Source organism: Hydractinia symbiolongicarpus, chromosome 3 (genome assembly GCF_029227915.1).
Source record: "Hydractinia symbiolongicarpus strain clone_291-10 chromosome 3, HSymV2.1, whole genome shotgun sequence".
NCBI classification, from domain to species: domain Eukaryota; kingdom Metazoa; phylum Cnidaria; class Hydrozoa; order Anthoathecata; family Hydractiniidae; genus Hydractinia; species Hydractinia symbiolongicarpus.
Genome location: NC_079877.1, coordinates 14,946,615 through 14,964,397, shown reverse-complemented (window position 1 = coordinate 14,964,397; position 17,783 = coordinate 14,946,615). Strand labels below are relative to the sequence as shown.

General features: G+C 33.7%; 2 protein-coding genes across 2 annotated transcripts; one reads left to right on the top strand and one right to left on the bottom strand.

Annotated features, from left to right (window-relative positions):
- The first annotated feature begins 1,102 nt into the window (after positions 1–1,102).
- On the top strand, positions 1,103–1,675 carry LOC130636864 (uncharacterized). Its single transcript, XM_057446712.1, has one exon. The coding sequence runs from the start codon at positions 1,103–1,105 to the stop codon at positions 1,673–1,675; it is 573 nt and encodes a 190-aa protein (XP_057302695.1).
- Positions 1,676–12,990: 11,315 nt separating this feature from the next.
- Positions 12,991–14,109, bottom strand: LOC130636863 (uncharacterized). The gene has a single exon (XM_057446711.1). It carries the CDS (start codon positions 14,107–14,109, stop codon positions 12,991–12,993), a length of 1,119 nt encoding a protein of 372 aa, XP_057302694.1.
- Between the last annotated feature and the right edge of the window lie 3,674 nt (positions 14,110–17,783).

The window sequence follows — 17,783 nt, the reverse complement described above, 5'->3', positions numbered from 1 at the left end:
AATGTTCTTTGTTATTATTATAAAACGAAAGAGAAAAGGTGCTAACCAACCTAAAAAAGACTGCTCACAAAACAGTGAAACATGTTCGAGTTTATGCAGTGTTGTATAATCCAACGTAATTATGAGAAGTACTTTAGAACTCGGGTACACAGAAACAAAGTTTTGTGCGATTGCAAAAAAGCAAAGGATTTTTTGCAAGTTAAAGTCAAAAAAAAATTTAGCAGGAACTTTTTTAACTGGAAGCATATCTTGTATCCCTGAGCGGACACGTTTTTTATAATCGACATCTTGCAAGCAAAGCTTAAATCTTGAGCAACAACAGAGCAACTTGTTAGCAACATCAGCACAGAAATCTAGCAACACCTAGCCTCAGCCAAATTTTTGGATTTTTTATATCGGAAAGTGTCCATGTAAATACGGATCTCGAAAATTGCAACACAAGTTAAAAGCAAAAGAAAGGACAAAAAATATCAATAAATAAGTGCTCTCATGTTCATTAATTTTTACATTATCTTTCGAAACGTCAATATATTTAGAAATCTTCGTAACTCTACTGCGTATCGTAAATGTCAACTAGCGCTACTTGACGATGAAATCAAAACCAAAAGAAGTAGGGTTACGCGTGCTTGAAAATAATCTAGAGATACTTAAACGATCTCTTTCTGAGACTTTACATTATATTGATTTTCTCCATATCACGACACTTTTTCTTGTTTCAAACGACAGATCAATTAAACGTTGTTACGACACACAACAGAAGAAGTTACATAAGTTGGGAAATAATGAAACTTTACATGTAAAAGTAGGACACGATCCGAACAAAGTTATATTTAACTTTTCATGTTATAAATTGTCTGACTCAGAAATATCGTTGCTTTGTAAGGGACTAAATTTCGCTATCCCCACAAAGAAGTTGGAATATGCAAGCTATCTCGTACCTTTCGAACTTTTGATGAGATATCAACAGAGACGACCTGTCTAAGGAAGACAAAAACTACATAAAAACAAGACTGAAAGATACCTGCCTTTTCATCTTATTACTCGTACAACAGTAATCCAGAGAAGCCCAGCCTTCCTGCCAATGAGTTTAAAGCATTGCCTCATGAATCGTGATGATATCGTAATACAAAAAGCTGATAAAGGAAACACAGTAGTATTGTTGAACAAAGATAGTTATATTGTAGCTGTTGAGTCCCTTCTCGATGATGATACAAAATTTGCTAAATTGAACATTCCTCCTGGTAAGGACATTAATTATATAATTAATATAAAAAATAGATTGAGGAATTCCTATAGATTTTTATTAAACAATAATTATATCGATGAAACTACGTACAAGAAACTTTGTCCCAGTGGGTCCAATCCTGGTGTTTTGTATGGTCTAGCCAAAGTACATAAACCTTGTGTTAATGGCGTACCTAAGTTTCGTCCTATTCTTTCTGCTATTGGTACTCCCACGTACAAGCTTGCAAAGTTTCTTGTACCTAAGCTTGTAAGTCTCACTATCAATGACTATACCGTGAAAGACTCCTTCAGTTTTGCGTCAGAAATTGTTCAGCAGAATCCTAACTGTTATATGGCTAGTTTTGATGTTAATTCACTTTTTCCGAATATTCCATTACATGAAACGATTGTTAGGGCCTACACTGGCCAATATTTTTATGTGTCATTATGAAAACATTTGGCTTAAAAATTGTCCGTCTGAATTTAAGCCGATCTATTATAGGCGATATGTTGATGATATTTTTGTTTTATTTGAATCACGTGAGCATGTTCAAAATTTTTATGAATATATTAATTCTAGGCATCAGAATATTAAATTCACGTTTGAAGAAGAATGTGATAAGGTTTTGCCATTCTTGGACGTTTGCATCATGCGTGAAGGTGATTCTTTTGTCACCAACGTATATAGGAAACCAACATTTAGTGGAGTTTATACTAACTTTTCTAGTTTCATACCCATGGAATATAAACACGGCCTGATTTTTTCTTTACTTTATCGTTGTTACCTTCTGTGTTCAGATCTTAATAAATTTCATGTAGAAATGTCTCAGTTGAAGACTATTCTTGGAAGGAATGGATACCCTTCAAAGGTTTTTAAATTCTGTCTCAGAATTTTCAAGAGCAGAAATTACGAACCGAAGGAACAAGTGTCCCTTGCTTCTAAGAAAGAGTTAGTCCTTGTTTTACCTTTTTTAGGAAAGATTACCTTACAAATTAGAGTTTATACTAACTTTTCTAGTTTCATACCCATTAGCGAAATCAGAACATTTTCAGAGTGTTGTCATTCGTCAAATTTAGTCGTCCGCGAAACACTTTTTAAAAGGGGCCACTCTCTGTCCAACAAAGCAATAAATATCATAGCATTTAAATCCTTTCCTATTATGTCTTCGTCAGTTATTTCACTCCGAGCAATAGAGATATTGCATTCATGTTACAAATCACTGGTAAGAAAAAATATTTGCTAGAGCAGTTTTTTAAGATATTAAAAAATAAGAACGACAAAATCTACGACATATCCAAATATATCTTTCAGCAAGCTTTAGCCAACGCCCAGGTTGGCATGTTCACACTGCTTCTAAATTTTATTTTACAAGTTAGAGATAAAATACTAAACATAATAGGATATAATAGGAAGAAAATAGAGCTATTGTAATAATTCTAAAGGCATAGAGTTTACCGTGTTATTTAAAATGGGACGGTCACGCTCAATTAATAAGCTCTCCATCAGAGTAAGTTTAAAATCTTTAGACTCTTCCGCAAGTACCGAGAAGTTGTGAAACGATGCTGGAGAGTAATTACAAAACATTAAATGTTCGAGAACGGCACTGGCCTGGGGACCAAGTTTAACGCGTTTACCTGTAGGTGCAGAAATACCTAAATGCTCAGACATACGGACTTTAAAATGGCGTTTTGTTTTGCCATAATAAGTGGCGTTGCAGCCACTACACTTAAAACAGTAAACGAGTCCGGAGCGTAACGATTCGGGTATTCTGTCCTTAAAGGCAAAGCAGCTACGTAGCCTCCTCTTGGAAAAAAATATAAGTTTAACATTACAATGTGCCAGTTTCTGCTTAAACAAACGGTGCGAACGTGTTCTAATCTATTCAGCACCCTTTGCCTTCTCGTTTCCTGTCCGACAGAGTTGTTAGCATTTATCCCGGGGTTGAATTTTCCTTTATTTAGGTTCTGTTCCATTAAGAAAGCCTGATAGACACTGCATTTATTCAATTAATGTGGTAGTAACCCTTTTTTAGCTGTCCAAAGAGCTGCATTTACTTACTAGTATTTTATGTATAACTTATTACTATATCTCCAAAATATTGGCCTTAACATGTACGAAAATGATTTTGAATTATTATCTAAATTGCTGAGTCAGCAAAAAATTTTAATTAAAAATGCATTATAAACCAAAAATTGGCTTTTTACCTTCTGCAACCTTATGATTTTTTTTACCAGTTTCAGTTTTTAACTGAACTTTCGGTTAACCAAGTTGAAAGGGTGTGTCGAGTTTTTTTGTTTATTCGTATGTTTTAAACAATAAGTTTCCGTATATTTTAAAAGCTTGCGCAATGCAGTCATTTAAAAATCGTAGTAGAATTCTATGTTGTTTTTAACGTTTCAGTTCAATACTTAAGTCTTTTCTTTCTGCATAGTTTTACAAGCGCGTGGCAGTGGCACTATATTTGGCAGAATCCATATATTAATACGCTTGTGTGAGTTACTATGTCAGTTTACAGTACTAAAATTAAATTTACTCAGTCAAAAAAACGGGGGTTTATTTGTTGTTTATTTTAAAAACCGTACAGAGTTATTATTTATAGAATAATTTAATTTTACCCCTGGTTTACATCGTGCGTGCTGTATTTAACGGAAACAAGTTGTTTATAAACTGAAAAAAGAAAACTGAAGCAAAGAAGGTTATCTCTTTTTCGAAGCAATCCTATAAAAAAGTAATTTCAAACAAGGCATGCCAATCCTTACTCATCATGAGGTTAGTTTAAAGCTTATTTGTTCTTCTATATTTTCCATTTTGATGTTCTGGGACCGAAGTTGCTTCCCTTTATAAAAGATCTATCGGATTCGAATATGAATGTAATTCAAATCTAAACTGTAAAAAACAAACTGTTGTTGTCGAACGACGTTGGTGTTGATAGTTAGAAATATTTTAAAAACAGAAAAACGTACGATGATCCAACTTCACAAAGAAAATCGATTGAAAATGTATCACAATTCGTTCCCTTTCGAATGAAGCGAAGTTTAGTATTGAACTTTTATCCATAGAAGGCTAACAAGCTACCTTCTGAAAAAGTGAAATAAAAGCAGGTGTGTTGTTTAGATTATTTGGTATAGAAATGCATTTGGGTGTATAACGACTTTTTAGCCGTTTCAACTTTCAGATCAAAATTTCACCCTTGAATGTTATGTTTTTTGTTGTGTCTTGAGCTAGAAAATATTTTCTTCAAGACCTTTTTTGTAAGATTATGAACAATGGGTCAAAAGTTAAGAAATATCCTAAGAATATGTCCAACCTCGATTTTTGTTCTAAATATGAAAAGAATTTGCGAATAGCTATAGCAACTTATAGCAAGTTTTATTTGACACATATATTTTCAGGCGATAGCCATGCTAAGAACATATTGAGAATAATGAGGATAGAATTTGTGAAAGTTAAGAACATTAAGGCTAAAATAAAAAAAAGTTCTTATAAAATACAGCCTGTATATTCAAGAAAAGAATTTATATGAACTGTAAAATGTATTTTTTCGTTTTTGCTCTTTTTAATGCTACGAAGTGGGTAATTTAGTGTTGATGTCGTTATAATAAACCTTAATGTAAACAAACTTAAATCAATGCTTACATCTGTTACGATCGTTTGAAATATTATGCGATTCTTAAATTCGAATACACTGCATTGTTATCATGCACGACACGCGCTGTTTTCTTGATACATAAATTAAAATAATTGATTTTCTTGATTGTGAGTTTGGGTCTGTTAGGCAAACTGTTCCTTTATTAATTTGGATTATAAAACTGCGGTAGATATACAATATACGGGAAATATTTAATATAAGAAATCAACAGTTATCAACTTAAATTTTAAGTTGATAACTGTTGATTTCTTATATTTTGTGTAAAACTTTGAAAGGGTTACTGTATGCAATAGACTGAAAATCTGATTTTGGTATGACGTGTTACTAACTGTAAAGTGTGGAAATTTTTTAATAACGTTTTTTATGACTTGGCAAAATATGATTAATATACTTTTTTCCATGTGCATTTGTGGCATGGCAACGCAAGTATAAATCTTTGCAGGTTTTGCTTTTTACGTAACGGGTATTAGACACCTTTGATTTTGTTGGATATTTTGCTTTTTTATTTTATTTTTATTTTTATTGTTGCACCTGCTCACATTTTCAACCGTTTTGGTTTCAACGTGTATAACTATAAAGTAATGCAGGCTGTAACAGCCTCGATACCACGCTTTTTTTTCTTTTTGCTGTGCCTCTATAAAAAGAAACAAGGAACCGAAGTTGGATTGTGACTATGTTGTATGTTTTTGTTTGGTTTCCCTTATATGCTTTAAATGAGCAAAAATGTCCTACCTGGCATACTTTCCTTAATAACTCTGGATCAGAGATATGAAGAAAAAAAATTCCGAAAATTTACGGCAGGTGGTGTGACACGCCCATTTTGAAAGGCACTGTTCCGATTATTTTTAGCATTTTGGTATATCGATAATATAATGGACTTAAAATGTTTATATGTCTAAAGTTGTTTAAATAACTTGCTCTGTTCCCCTTTGACCCCTGTGGGCGTTCTTTCTTATTTTTAGGGAACGCACACATACGCCTTTTTTTCTTCTTTTTTGAGTTTTTTTTTTGTTTTCACTAAAAATTTGATACCTCTGTTGCTTGTTAATAATTTTTATATGCTTTTCTCATTTGATTGTAAGCATTATTCAATAAAAAAACCAAAAAAGAAACAAATAATAAATTTCCAAAAATCTGTATTTTCAAATGTGAGTAATATTTGTTAGGGTGGCGGCTCAGACAGCTTTAAATTCAACTAAAATAGCTAAAATGTTGATGTAATTATTACAACTAGCATTATTTTCAATCTTTTCAGGAAAAAACAAAAAAATAAAAATCTATCATGAAGCTATTCATATTTAAAAAAAATGCTGACAGTCAGCATTTAAGGCATGATTTTTAATTTTCATGTGACAGACATCATCTGTACAAAGTTACAACTTAATACAAGGGAAGTTATGGGGGTAGGGCATTTCCACCCCCCCCTAAGTCCGCCGCCCGGGACTATGCTCGCCCCTTATATCCCAGCCTGAATTGGGTTAATTGAGCGTGACCATCCTATTGTGAACAACACGGTAAATTCAATACCTTCAGAAGTATTTTGATAGTTCAATACCTATTAACCCGCAAGCTAATTAAATTTGCCGCAAAAAAAAAGCATGTTTCAATGTTCTTTGTTATAGTTAATTATAAAACGAAAGCGGAGCTGCAAAATAAGTTACTCAATCTAAAAAAAGACTGCCTACAACAAATGAACAAAATTTGCCATAGAAAAGCAAACAAAAATGCATAAGTGCAGCTAGCTATAAAAATAGTTTTATACACATTGTTGTCTTCCATAACTCAACTGGTGAGCACATTGTTTAGGACATTTCGGACACTAAACTTTCATATTTTTGTGGAAACATTTCATGTGTTTCGAAAGATAACAATGTTTGCTAAAGCCTCTACGACAACCTTCATAGGAACAATAAATAATGCAAACTTAGGTTAAAACACCTAATTTTTTGATGAATGTTCCTTGAGTAATTATGCACGAATTATCTGTCACATTTACCATAGGAATACTGGTAGATTTTGTGCTCACGGTGTTACATTTTTCACACATTTTTTGTTGCTGTCAAGGAAGACGCAATTTATTTATGCTCCTTGCAAATATGACTTTGCAAACCTGATCTGCTACAGAAACTTTTCGGACACAGCGAACATCCGAAGTTAGTAGTGTTATTTCGAAATATTTCGTTGTCATTACGAGTTACTTTGTGATCATCAGTAGCATTATTCGTCGAACCATGGATCATAGATAAATTTAAAATATCTTTTAACGGGGTAGGAAACTTTTCATCATCGTTGTTATCGGTATCTGCCTGTGAAACGTGACTTCTTAAAAATTTATTACAGGTTCAAGGTGGTCTTAATCGTCATCAGTTTTGTCGAGTTCAATGTATTTTGCCTCCAGTTAAAATATTTCGAGCGTTACATCGACGAGTGTAACATACATCCGAGCGTAACATACATCGACGAGCGTAGCTAACTTTCGTCACGAATCAGCACATGACAAAGTTTAACTTTGTTCAGCTATAATAAAAGCAGGAAGAGACGACGATCGTAGCATTGTAATGCACATGGTTGGAGTTTGGGTTGTGCTTTGTCACCATTTGCTAACCCATTTTTGTATATACATATATATATATTAGCAACTGAAACATGTCTCTACCCAGTTATTTTCATAATGATCACTTAAATAACCAAGACACAAAAATAAAGGGCGCCAATAAAAGCTCGTCTTTATTTTTTCCTAATTTTTCTTGTAAGCGAAGGAGGACAATTGTATGAGGTGCTGACGTTGCGATATTAAAAGGAAAAATTTGTTTAATTAATGGTATAGCTTATTTACCATTTTATTCCCTCATCTCTTGTATTCTTTTACTAGTAAACCGGCCTTCTTAGCATGAGTTGAAAGTAAGCTGTTTTTGTGCAATCGTCACTCAAGAGCTTCCGTAAAGCTCTTAAACTTTTGGTGTATTAAAAAAGATGAGAAAATTCTTTACCATCTAACGTTAATCAAAATCCTTAAATAAATCCCATTAATTAAAATTTACCAATGTAAATCTCATAATTTTACCACATTTTTTTGTATGTTTTTTTTTTTTTTTGAGCAGATGGAAAAGGCTGACGTGATGAAATGGATGGTTACTGGCCTTGCTCCAGTTGTAAAAGATGTAACAAAAGCTGTAAATATTAACCCTTTAATAACTGTGTAGGAGGGCAATACTGGAGAATATTAGTAATGCCTGAGCTTGCGAGGGCAATACGTGACATAAGTCAATATTCGAAGATATTGCCCGAAAAAAACACTTATTATATGGATTATTATCCGGGTTCTGCATTTTAGAAAAAATATATAACATTAAAAGCAGGATGTGGAACCATGGCTTTTCGGAAACTATTCCTATATGGAACGCGCATTCGAACTACACATAATTTTTTTTTTTTTTTTTTTACATTACAAAAACATTACAGGTTTTTATTGCAGCTCCAGCATTCTTTAAGATAAAAGTAAGTTTCGCTCTTGTTTCGCATTTTGTTTACTTTTTTCCATGTTTATTTAATGCCACCATATTTAAACTCTAAACACGGTTGCTCTAGTAGCGCGCAATACTGTGGAATATTGTCCGCTATGACGTAAGTTCTAACCAATAACATTGCGCGATTTTGAAAATATCGATGCTGCTCTTTTATCCGGGTAATAATGCCCTATAACAGTCAGTTATGAGCCGCTATTATCACTGTATATAACTATCCTAAGCATCCTTGATTTTTAGCTTCAGTTAGTACGTTATGGTCTGCTTAACTAAAAATTCAATGTTGTTGTGTTTAAAAGTTTTACTCATATTCCCAAACCCTGATTTTATATATACGGAAATTCACGCCTTTGTAAACACATAAGTTGCAAAGATCAATAAACAATTTTATTTTCAACAGGGAAAAGATTTTAAAAAACTTTAAGAAGAAATAGAATAAGAAGATAGAACCGATGGAATATAAGTTTAGTTCGGCGAAGACATGGGTGACATAATAGCAATTCTTAAGGAAAAAAAATACATGTGTTATTAATAATCGTTTTCCCTTCTTGTCCTTTGATTGGCGTAGAGCAAAGTGTTAAATGACGTTAGGTTAAATTTTGGAAACGGCCGACTGATGAAGGCGTAAAAATGCTCGCGTTTTGGGTCAAATACGCAACTATGAATGAGGGAAAAACTTTTGCGAAGAAATACTTATACTTGTTGTTATTCATGTTTCAACCCTATTCGGTCCGGGGGGGTGGGCCGATTCCGCCCCCACCTGACGGTTTTTTTTTAATAACTCCTGATTGCTTTCTTATATGGCTATGATACATACTGAGTTTCAACGTTTTTCTATTACACACCTGCATGCTAAATTTTTAGGTCCCATACCTTTCAGAGGCTTTGATATTGGCCATTACTCGAAACTACCCCTAAAATCTCCATGAAATCTTTATAATGGGGAAAATATAATAACTCCTGTTAGGATTATCCTTAGAACTTGAAACTTGCAACACAACTTTGTTTCATCAAGAAGAATTATTTTGAATAATTTTGACACGTGACTAATCCGTTTTTCCGATTTTACCGGATTTTACCCGAAAATCGAAAAAAAACAGATTTTCGGGCAATTTTGGGCAATTTTTTATTCTATCCATGTAAAAACCGGAAGATATGTTAAAAAATTTTATTTAGCTTTCAGAAACTTCAACCAGAATGTACAAATTCGCTCTAGAACAAAAGTAATTATATTTTAAGCAGATAGTGGCATTTTTAACAATTTTGAAGCTTCTGATGACGACACAGAAAATGTGCTGACTCAAGCAAAAATTTATTGCCGCCATTTGAATTACAATTATAATTACAAAATACCATGTTGGGATTAGCAACAAGGTATTATTAAATGTATAAATACCATTTTTTAACTAAAAAAATTTGATAGGGGAAAAGAAACGGTAAAAGGTTGTGCTCTGGTAAGTATCAGATTGCCTATATATTGTCAAATATCCATGATTAAATTTCATTTCTAAATACTGAATCTTCTTTTTTAGCTTGCATCAAGATGAAATCAGTTTTAACTGTGTCAATCATATTATGCCTGTGCGCTACGGCCTACACGGGTACCATCTACAAATGGTCCGGTGGTTGGAAAATTGGATATGGTTGTTATCTCAACAAATGTTGGAGTTATTGTGGAATGGCCTGGGTAGGTCAATTGTTTATTACTAGTCATTAGCCCGTGGAAAAATCTACAGGTTCGCCGTCCTTTTTATACCGCATTGCATGCGTCTCACTACTTGCGCAGCTAAGCCCTCATTTTGCGTGACGGACAGACGTATACGGGTATTTTAATATAGATCACTGATTTAAAGTTGTAGATAACTGAATGAGCATATTTCTTTTTTTCTTCTTTAGCTTTCTGGAGAATGGTGTTTCATCAAACCACACAAGTCTGTTAACGCACGAGTTGGTTGCACAGCTGACCATACTTGTACAAAACATATGACGTACTACTACCCACAATGTGCTTCCGCATGTTCACTATTCTAAAAACGAAAATGATTGTCAGCACTTTGTTTTAGCAATATTTTGTACTTTAAAAAGACAGAAGCAATAAATTTCAGCTTTTTTTCTTTATTCCACTAAATGTTAATTTCACAATAAGTCCATAATGGGTACACTTACTTTTATGTCCAACAAAAACGCAGAAATTCAAAATAAAGCAGCAACGACTTTAGGATGGGCATAGTTTGAATCAATCAAAATATATTTCGAGCCTTTGAATATGCCTTGTGTCAAAATCGCCCTTGCGCGCTTAAGCCGATATTGAAACTTTTTACACCCTCTTAAGAATATCATCATTAAAGAATTATGGTTAAAGAGTCAGTAAAAATTTGAAAAAAAATATTCTTCTAACCTTTCTAATGTCCTTTCTTTATTAACTTTCCAAGTAAGCTAAAACTGCATTAACCCTACATAGTGTAGATTTCTGTTTCTTTTGTTTGTATGCCAGGACATAAAAGGCCCAAAAACCGTAAACAAAAGGTATAAAGTTTGTCTCTCACTATTTCATATCTATTTATAATGGGGAAGGATTTCATCATCAACTCAATTATTTTTGTAAAACTCATATCTTTCTGTTTAACAGGCTTAAAATCTAAAATGACTTTTAACATTTATTTTTTTTTTAAATTTTGTATCTAAAAGCAATTCAAATTTAAAAGCTAAATGTGTCCAAGAAAAATATTTTTCGAGCATTGTTTTTACTTGCCTTCCACATTGTCTCTAAAAGGAAACTTGATGAAGTGTGATAATATATTGGAATGATTTAGTAAAAAATTTCAGGTTCCAACGAATTCTATCGACTTTAAGTGGTAACGACTAAAAACGTGCCCTCACAAAAGAGATAATGCCGTAGTATACTTTCTGCTCATCAACTTTTAACTCCGTCAATCATGCTATGACTCTGACAACTTTCTTTAATATAGTTTAAGCCAAAAGATATTTAACGTCATTAAATGATTCTGCTAAAGTGAAAAAGTACAAAAGATAAACTCAGGCTTTCACATGGTTTAACGTGATTTGGGAATGAAAAATTTTGATTTAAAAGATTATGCTAACCCATGAGTAAGAAAAATTAAAAAAAGTCATTAGCCCGTGGCAATTCCACGGGTTCGCCCCTCCTTTTTATACCGCATTGCGTGCTTCTCGCTATTGTGCAGCTAAGCTACCACTTTGCGTGACAGACAGACAGACGGACGGACGGACGGACGGACGGACAGACGTATACGGGCATTATAATATAGATACCAACACTTTACTGTATACAGTCAACATTACTTTTATATGTTTTTTTTACACGAGTATATTACTTCAAGAAGAAGAAAAATATGCGAATAGCATATCTCAACGATAAATTGGAGATGTAAATACGTTGAGAAATAAATAATGAAATTTTTTTTATCATATGGTTAGAGTCTTTCTCGCATTGTGCCAATGTTTTTGTTTTCGTACCGGGAAACAAATGCAATTTTTACTTAATTTTTAATTCTACAGTGCAAAAAGCTGATGTTTTTCACTGATTGGCGGAAAGGGCGTGCAAAAAGCTGATATTTTTCACTGATTGGCCGAAATAGCGTGCAAAAAGCTGATATTTTTTTCCTGATTGGTTAATAACTTGCTAAGTAAATTTATTTTGTTCTTAACAACGAGAACTTGCCGGAAAATTATTTCCATAATTTTTTTTCCTCATAGAAAACATAAATTGTTTTTACGAAGCAAACTAACAATCAATCATGCCAATCAAACATGCACAGCTCAATAATTATTTTGTTCCAACATAGTCATGAAAGATAAAAAGAAATGCTTTCCACCGTAGAGATTTTAAGTTTAGCTGTGACTTTAGGTTAGTGAAGTTACATGTAAAGCACGTTAAAGAAGTTTTAAGGTCAATTCGATTGTTTAAGTTAGTTAGTTATACGTCAGCAGTACTTATTAAGCATACGTGAATAATTTTATGAGACTAGTCGATAAAACCCGTGGAAAAATCCACTTAGACAGAATAACAGTAAAAAAGAACCATTATTTAAATTTTGATGACGTCAGCAATGATCTGTCAACAACAAAATATTTTTTCATGGAAATTTGTTTTCACGTTGCCTCTATTGTGTAGAGCGTAAACTGCTAATCAAGACAACGTATATGATCATGTGGTTTTAATAAGTAATTAATGAGATATAAAGGTTTAAAATGTTTCCTGACGGCAGCAATGGCCTGTCAAAACCCCAAAAAATTTTTTTTAGAAATTTGTATACCTGTTGCATTTTGGAGGTAATCCAGAAGTCCTTGGTAGGACTCTGCTCGAAGCTGGTTTTGATTTAGGCGAATAAATGCAAGCCGTTGACCTTCAACTTTAACATATGCGTCTACTAAAAATTGCTGAAACAATTTACCTGCTAGATGAAGGGCAGAGAATTCTCGCCTAATAGCAATGCGGTAAATATAATATTCTAACTGGGTTAGCCTATTTCTAACTCCAGTTGCATGCTCCCTGACATGGGCCATGTTTGGGTCCCAACCCGGCTCAACACGTGGAAATAAAATGGGATACATTATAGGATCAATATTGCATGATGTATAAGGGATTTGTCGCAAAGGTTGATTACGTGGATAAACACGATATCTCTTGCAGCAGGAGGTGCACCATCATTACCAACAAAGATGGCAGCAACTTCCTGATGCAAGGGGGCATTATACCTTCTGCGATCATTACCCTCTCGCATTACCATACTTACAACAGAAGGCTGTCTGTTTTTCGCAGCTACTCTGGCTGTTTCTTCACGTTCCACTTCAGCCATATTGCTATAAGCTGCAGCATATGGAGAATCCCTGTTAAGAACATCTTGAATTATCTGCATTGTTTCGCGATTACAATGAGCATGTGTTGGATTCTCAATACGCATGTTTAAGGCAGCTGCAGCTTCTACAATATACAATTGGCTAAAATTAGGTAGTTCATTCTGAGCAGGTAATAAAGCACCATACCTGTGAAATAATTGACCACATATTCTAAAACAGGGTGGTCCACGACCTGGCGGTGGTCGAATGTTTGGTAACAAAGAAGCAAAACTAAAAGCATTATTGTATACTCTGATATACTTACGAAACTGTTTAGCTTGGGCAGAGTCGTTGCTTAACAATTCACGTATTTCAGCAGGAAATTGTAATATGGCACGCAGGGCCACTTTGCCATTGTGACAACACTTAAAATGATTTTCATTATTAAATTGAATAGCTCCACAATGCTTACATACTATATTAAACTCACCTGCAGAATGTGTAGGAGGTAAAACATTGTTAATCCTAGCTAAATTTAGTAAACGTGGAGCCCTAGCTACTCGATGACGCAAAACATCTGCCCTGCGTCTTACTGCAGCTTGCTGAGGTAATTCATTTTCTCTATTTGCACGATGACGTTGTGCATCAGCATGCTGTCGTGCATTTGCATCTGCAACATTTTCTACTGCTCGTCTTGCATTTTGGCCTAGAGCATCTGCTGCTCTACGCTGCTGAGCCTGTTGCAAAGATTCATTGGCCCTCCTTCGTCGTACAATTTCAAGATGATGTTGTCTTTGCCTTTTAGCATGCTCAACATCTTCAACATTTTCCAAGCGGGGTAATGCATAATTATGTTCCAATAAGAAAAGTTCATTTGGCTGAGGAAAATCCATTTTATGTGGTGTATTTTTTTAGCAGCTACACCAGTGTTTATTCTTAAGCTAGCTATATGTAGCCCCCAGCTATAGGTACGTAGCTAGCTAAAGAATAAAAATTGACGCAGCTAATAAACAACAAACTAAAATTAAGCAAACACCAAAGATGTAGCTAGCTAGCTAGCTAGCTAATTGTATTCTCACAAGTAGAAATAGAAATTAATTTCAAAAGTGGAAATTAGGAAGGGTAAAAACGGAAAATAATTAATGAGATACTTTCCAAAGAATTAATCAGGAAAATTTCTTGTCTTATCTTGCCATAACTTCGTTGGTACATCGTATTTTCTATTTTCTTATCCGGGCAGTAAAAGTGTAACAATTGCCGCGGAAAATGCAATGCTTATTGATTGGCTTATACATATAATCAAGACTGTTGATTGGGTAATTAAATCGAGGCACAAGTGCAGGGAGGAACCGGATTATTTATGTAAATATTTATCCGGTGAGGGTTAAAACATGCGATAAACGGCGATTGAGGTCACGGGGGTAACTATTATTAAAAATGGCGTATTAAAGTAATTTATTCATTTTTATCTCTTAATTTATTTTTTTCGTCAAGGTTCATAACTTAAAGTAATTAAATTAATTAAGGTAATAAATTAATTTCTTGAGTTTAGTTCAATTAATTATAAAGTTTTCCATTAAACAACCCCCTGTTTTCTAAAAATTCGCGGAAAGATCAAAGGAATATCGGTAACCCTTTTGAACAGACAGACAGACGACGGCTATTATTATAGAGATAAAAGCAATATAAAACCATTTTCCACTACAATTAAACAATCATCTGCCGAGTACATCAAATTACAATGATTTATGCTTGATTTATACGATAACTAGTTATCACAAGTTTTTTAGTTCTCGTATACTCCACTCGCCCAAACGTTCGTGAAGTATGTAAACTAGAACATAAAAAACCCCAAAAAGTACTTCTAAATATTTTGTTGTAAAAAGCTATTACTAGCAATAGAGTGAAAGAACTAGGTGTGCTATAATTAAGAAGTCCACATTCCATTTGCAATCTGGTTTTTACAAGATCAAATTTGAATTAATTTTACTAGGTATTATGACTTTATACCGCCTTGTCACTAGTAACCGCCTTGCCAGCTTAAAACACAAAGAAATCATTGTCGAATTCAAGGTTTCATTTACTTTTAAAAAAAACATACTTCGCATTACTTATAACTATTCAGATTTTTTTAATACGATTCTGGAGAACAGTCATACCTTTTAATATTGTAAAACAACCGAAAATCAAATTTTGATAGAAAATTGACCAATCTTAGTAAGGTTCCCTATTCCGCGTCAAGCTAGCCCACTAATTGTACAAAATCTTTACACTTTAAGTCGTGAAAATTCTCTTGGGTTATTCTTATTTAAGGGCTAAAAGTTAGAAAAATAAATTGAAAATTTTGCGGCTTTAATTTTTCATGTTCTTAACAAGTTCCTACGTTCTTACACAATCCAGTCTTTTTCATAAAAACAAAAATAACGAAAATAAGTCTTCTTTTCTTTTCAAAAGATGGAGTAACGTAAACTACAGATTAAGCGACCCGTGCCCAATCAGCTCCCCTGTCGAAAAAGCGCCCCAGAGTTAGGGAAATATTTGTAAATAAGTGCTATCACACCTGCGCTTATTCGGATCCGCACAAGAAACATTATTATTACTGAAACTATAAATTCCTCACAATAGACGAAGACAACGACGTTAAAGATAAAGATAATAATACTAAATTTCATAAAAGACAGATTATTACTATTATATTTCTATTTCTTGTTTGTATTTTAATTTTGTATCCATAAAAGTTATAAGAATGTTGTTTAAAAAATTTGCTTCTCTGAAAAAAATAAGCGCCTCTGCTAAATTATCTGCCCCTGCTCAATAAACGCCCCTGTCAAGTTGAGATTTTTAAATAAGCGCCCCCGGGCACTTAATCCGTTTTTGAGGGTAGTTTGAAAAAGTCACTTCGCGGAGCTATTATGTCAATATTTCTTTTCTTATTAAATGTCATTAGAAATACTAGTGAACTTTTAATTATCATCGTAGCTTAAAGATCAGTTATAATTGATGTAATGCAATTGAAAAGACAAGAAGCATTTTTTCACCTTGTACACAGTCTGGTAAAAAGGCACGCCTTTCCGACAAAGTACTAACACTGGATGATGCAAAATTGGAGGATTATATAAAGGCGATAACTAAAGGTATGAATACATCTGTTTAATTGGAACATTTTGTGAACTAGGCCAGAAAAGAAGAAAGGTAGAAAACTGTGACTTGGTAAGTAGTTATTGCGACAAGCTGTTAGAAAGAACATCAATGTATATATACAACCAAAACTATTATTTCCAAAACTAAACTGCGTTCCGTTTAAATTGCGTTCATGAGAAGGCTTCGTTGGCATACGTATAAAATCAACACGGATAGTAATTGATTTAAGGAATATAATCAACAAAAATTCTTGCATAGCCTGTTATAGTAAATTCTAAGTACCAATGCATCGATAGCTCAACAAAACAAAATTATTTACACAAGGTTGTTAAGTCCTTTGTTACATAACAATTATGACTCATTCACTTTCCAGCGTCCATGATTTATGTTTTGAAGTGTCTTTTAGCTTGCATCAAGATGAAGTTGCTTTTGGTTGTATCAATTGTGTTGTGTTTGTTTGGCTCTGGTACAGGTACCACATACAAGTGGATTGGTGGTTGGAAAATTGGCTATGGGTGTCATTATCAACAATGTTGGAGTTATTGCGGAATGGCCTGGGTAGGTCAATCGCCTGATATTTATTTACAAAAGTGCTTGGCGGATAAATTATGGAGTATACTTCTTTCCGTTTAGCTTTCCGGTGAATGGTGTTATATCAGAGCATACAAAGAGGGAATACATCGACCTGCTTGCTCATCTGATAAAGATTGTACGCAGTACATGATCTACAGTCACCCTCAATGTGCTTCGGCGTGTGCTTTATTCTGAAAAGTGAACAGGAAGTAGAGCATCGTTTCTGTCAACATTTTGTACTTTGAAAAGATAGAAGTGAAAGTGTTTTTCTATTTAGATTCATTTCGTCATAGTTCTGTTGTTTCGGCTGCCAATACCCTATACGCCATACACTCAGTCACTAATATTTCCATTTTCTTTTTTCCAGTCTTCTTTTGACTTGATATTAGCAACATCCGTGGTTAATTTACATTATCGTATGCTGATTTTAGACAGCGCAAAAGGCTATCATATGGTTGAGTTTTTCTGGCATTTGATTTTTCTTCTTATCCGATTGGTTGTGCAAAACTATTGTTTTCTTAAAAAACAAGAACTAAACAGGAAATTTAATCAAAAATTTCTTCTGTATTAAATACATATTTTTTGAACGTAACATAACATAGCTTAGCGACCTCAAATGCCAGAGAAGCAAAAAAGGCAATTTTTACTTATTGCGCAAGTGTATTACAGCGAAAACCTATTTGGAATACCGGTTTGTTAATAAATTTGTTATGAGACTAAGCCGTTTCACGTTGTTTTTTATAAAAATGGTAAGAAGTATACTTATTCCTAAGAAATATATTTCTTAGATTTTACTTCACCTTTTGCATCTTGTACTGGTATGTTAGAAATATATTTTTAATCGGACAATTCA

Coding starts and splice junctions, on each gene's coding strand:
- LOC130636864 (XM_057446712.1), top strand. CDS start 1,103: ATGAATCGTGATGATATCGTAATACAAAAAGCTGATAAAGGAAACACA.
- LOC130636863 (XM_057446711.1), bottom strand. CDS start 14,109: ATGGATTTTCCTCAGCCAAATGAACTTTTCTTATTGGAACATAATTAT.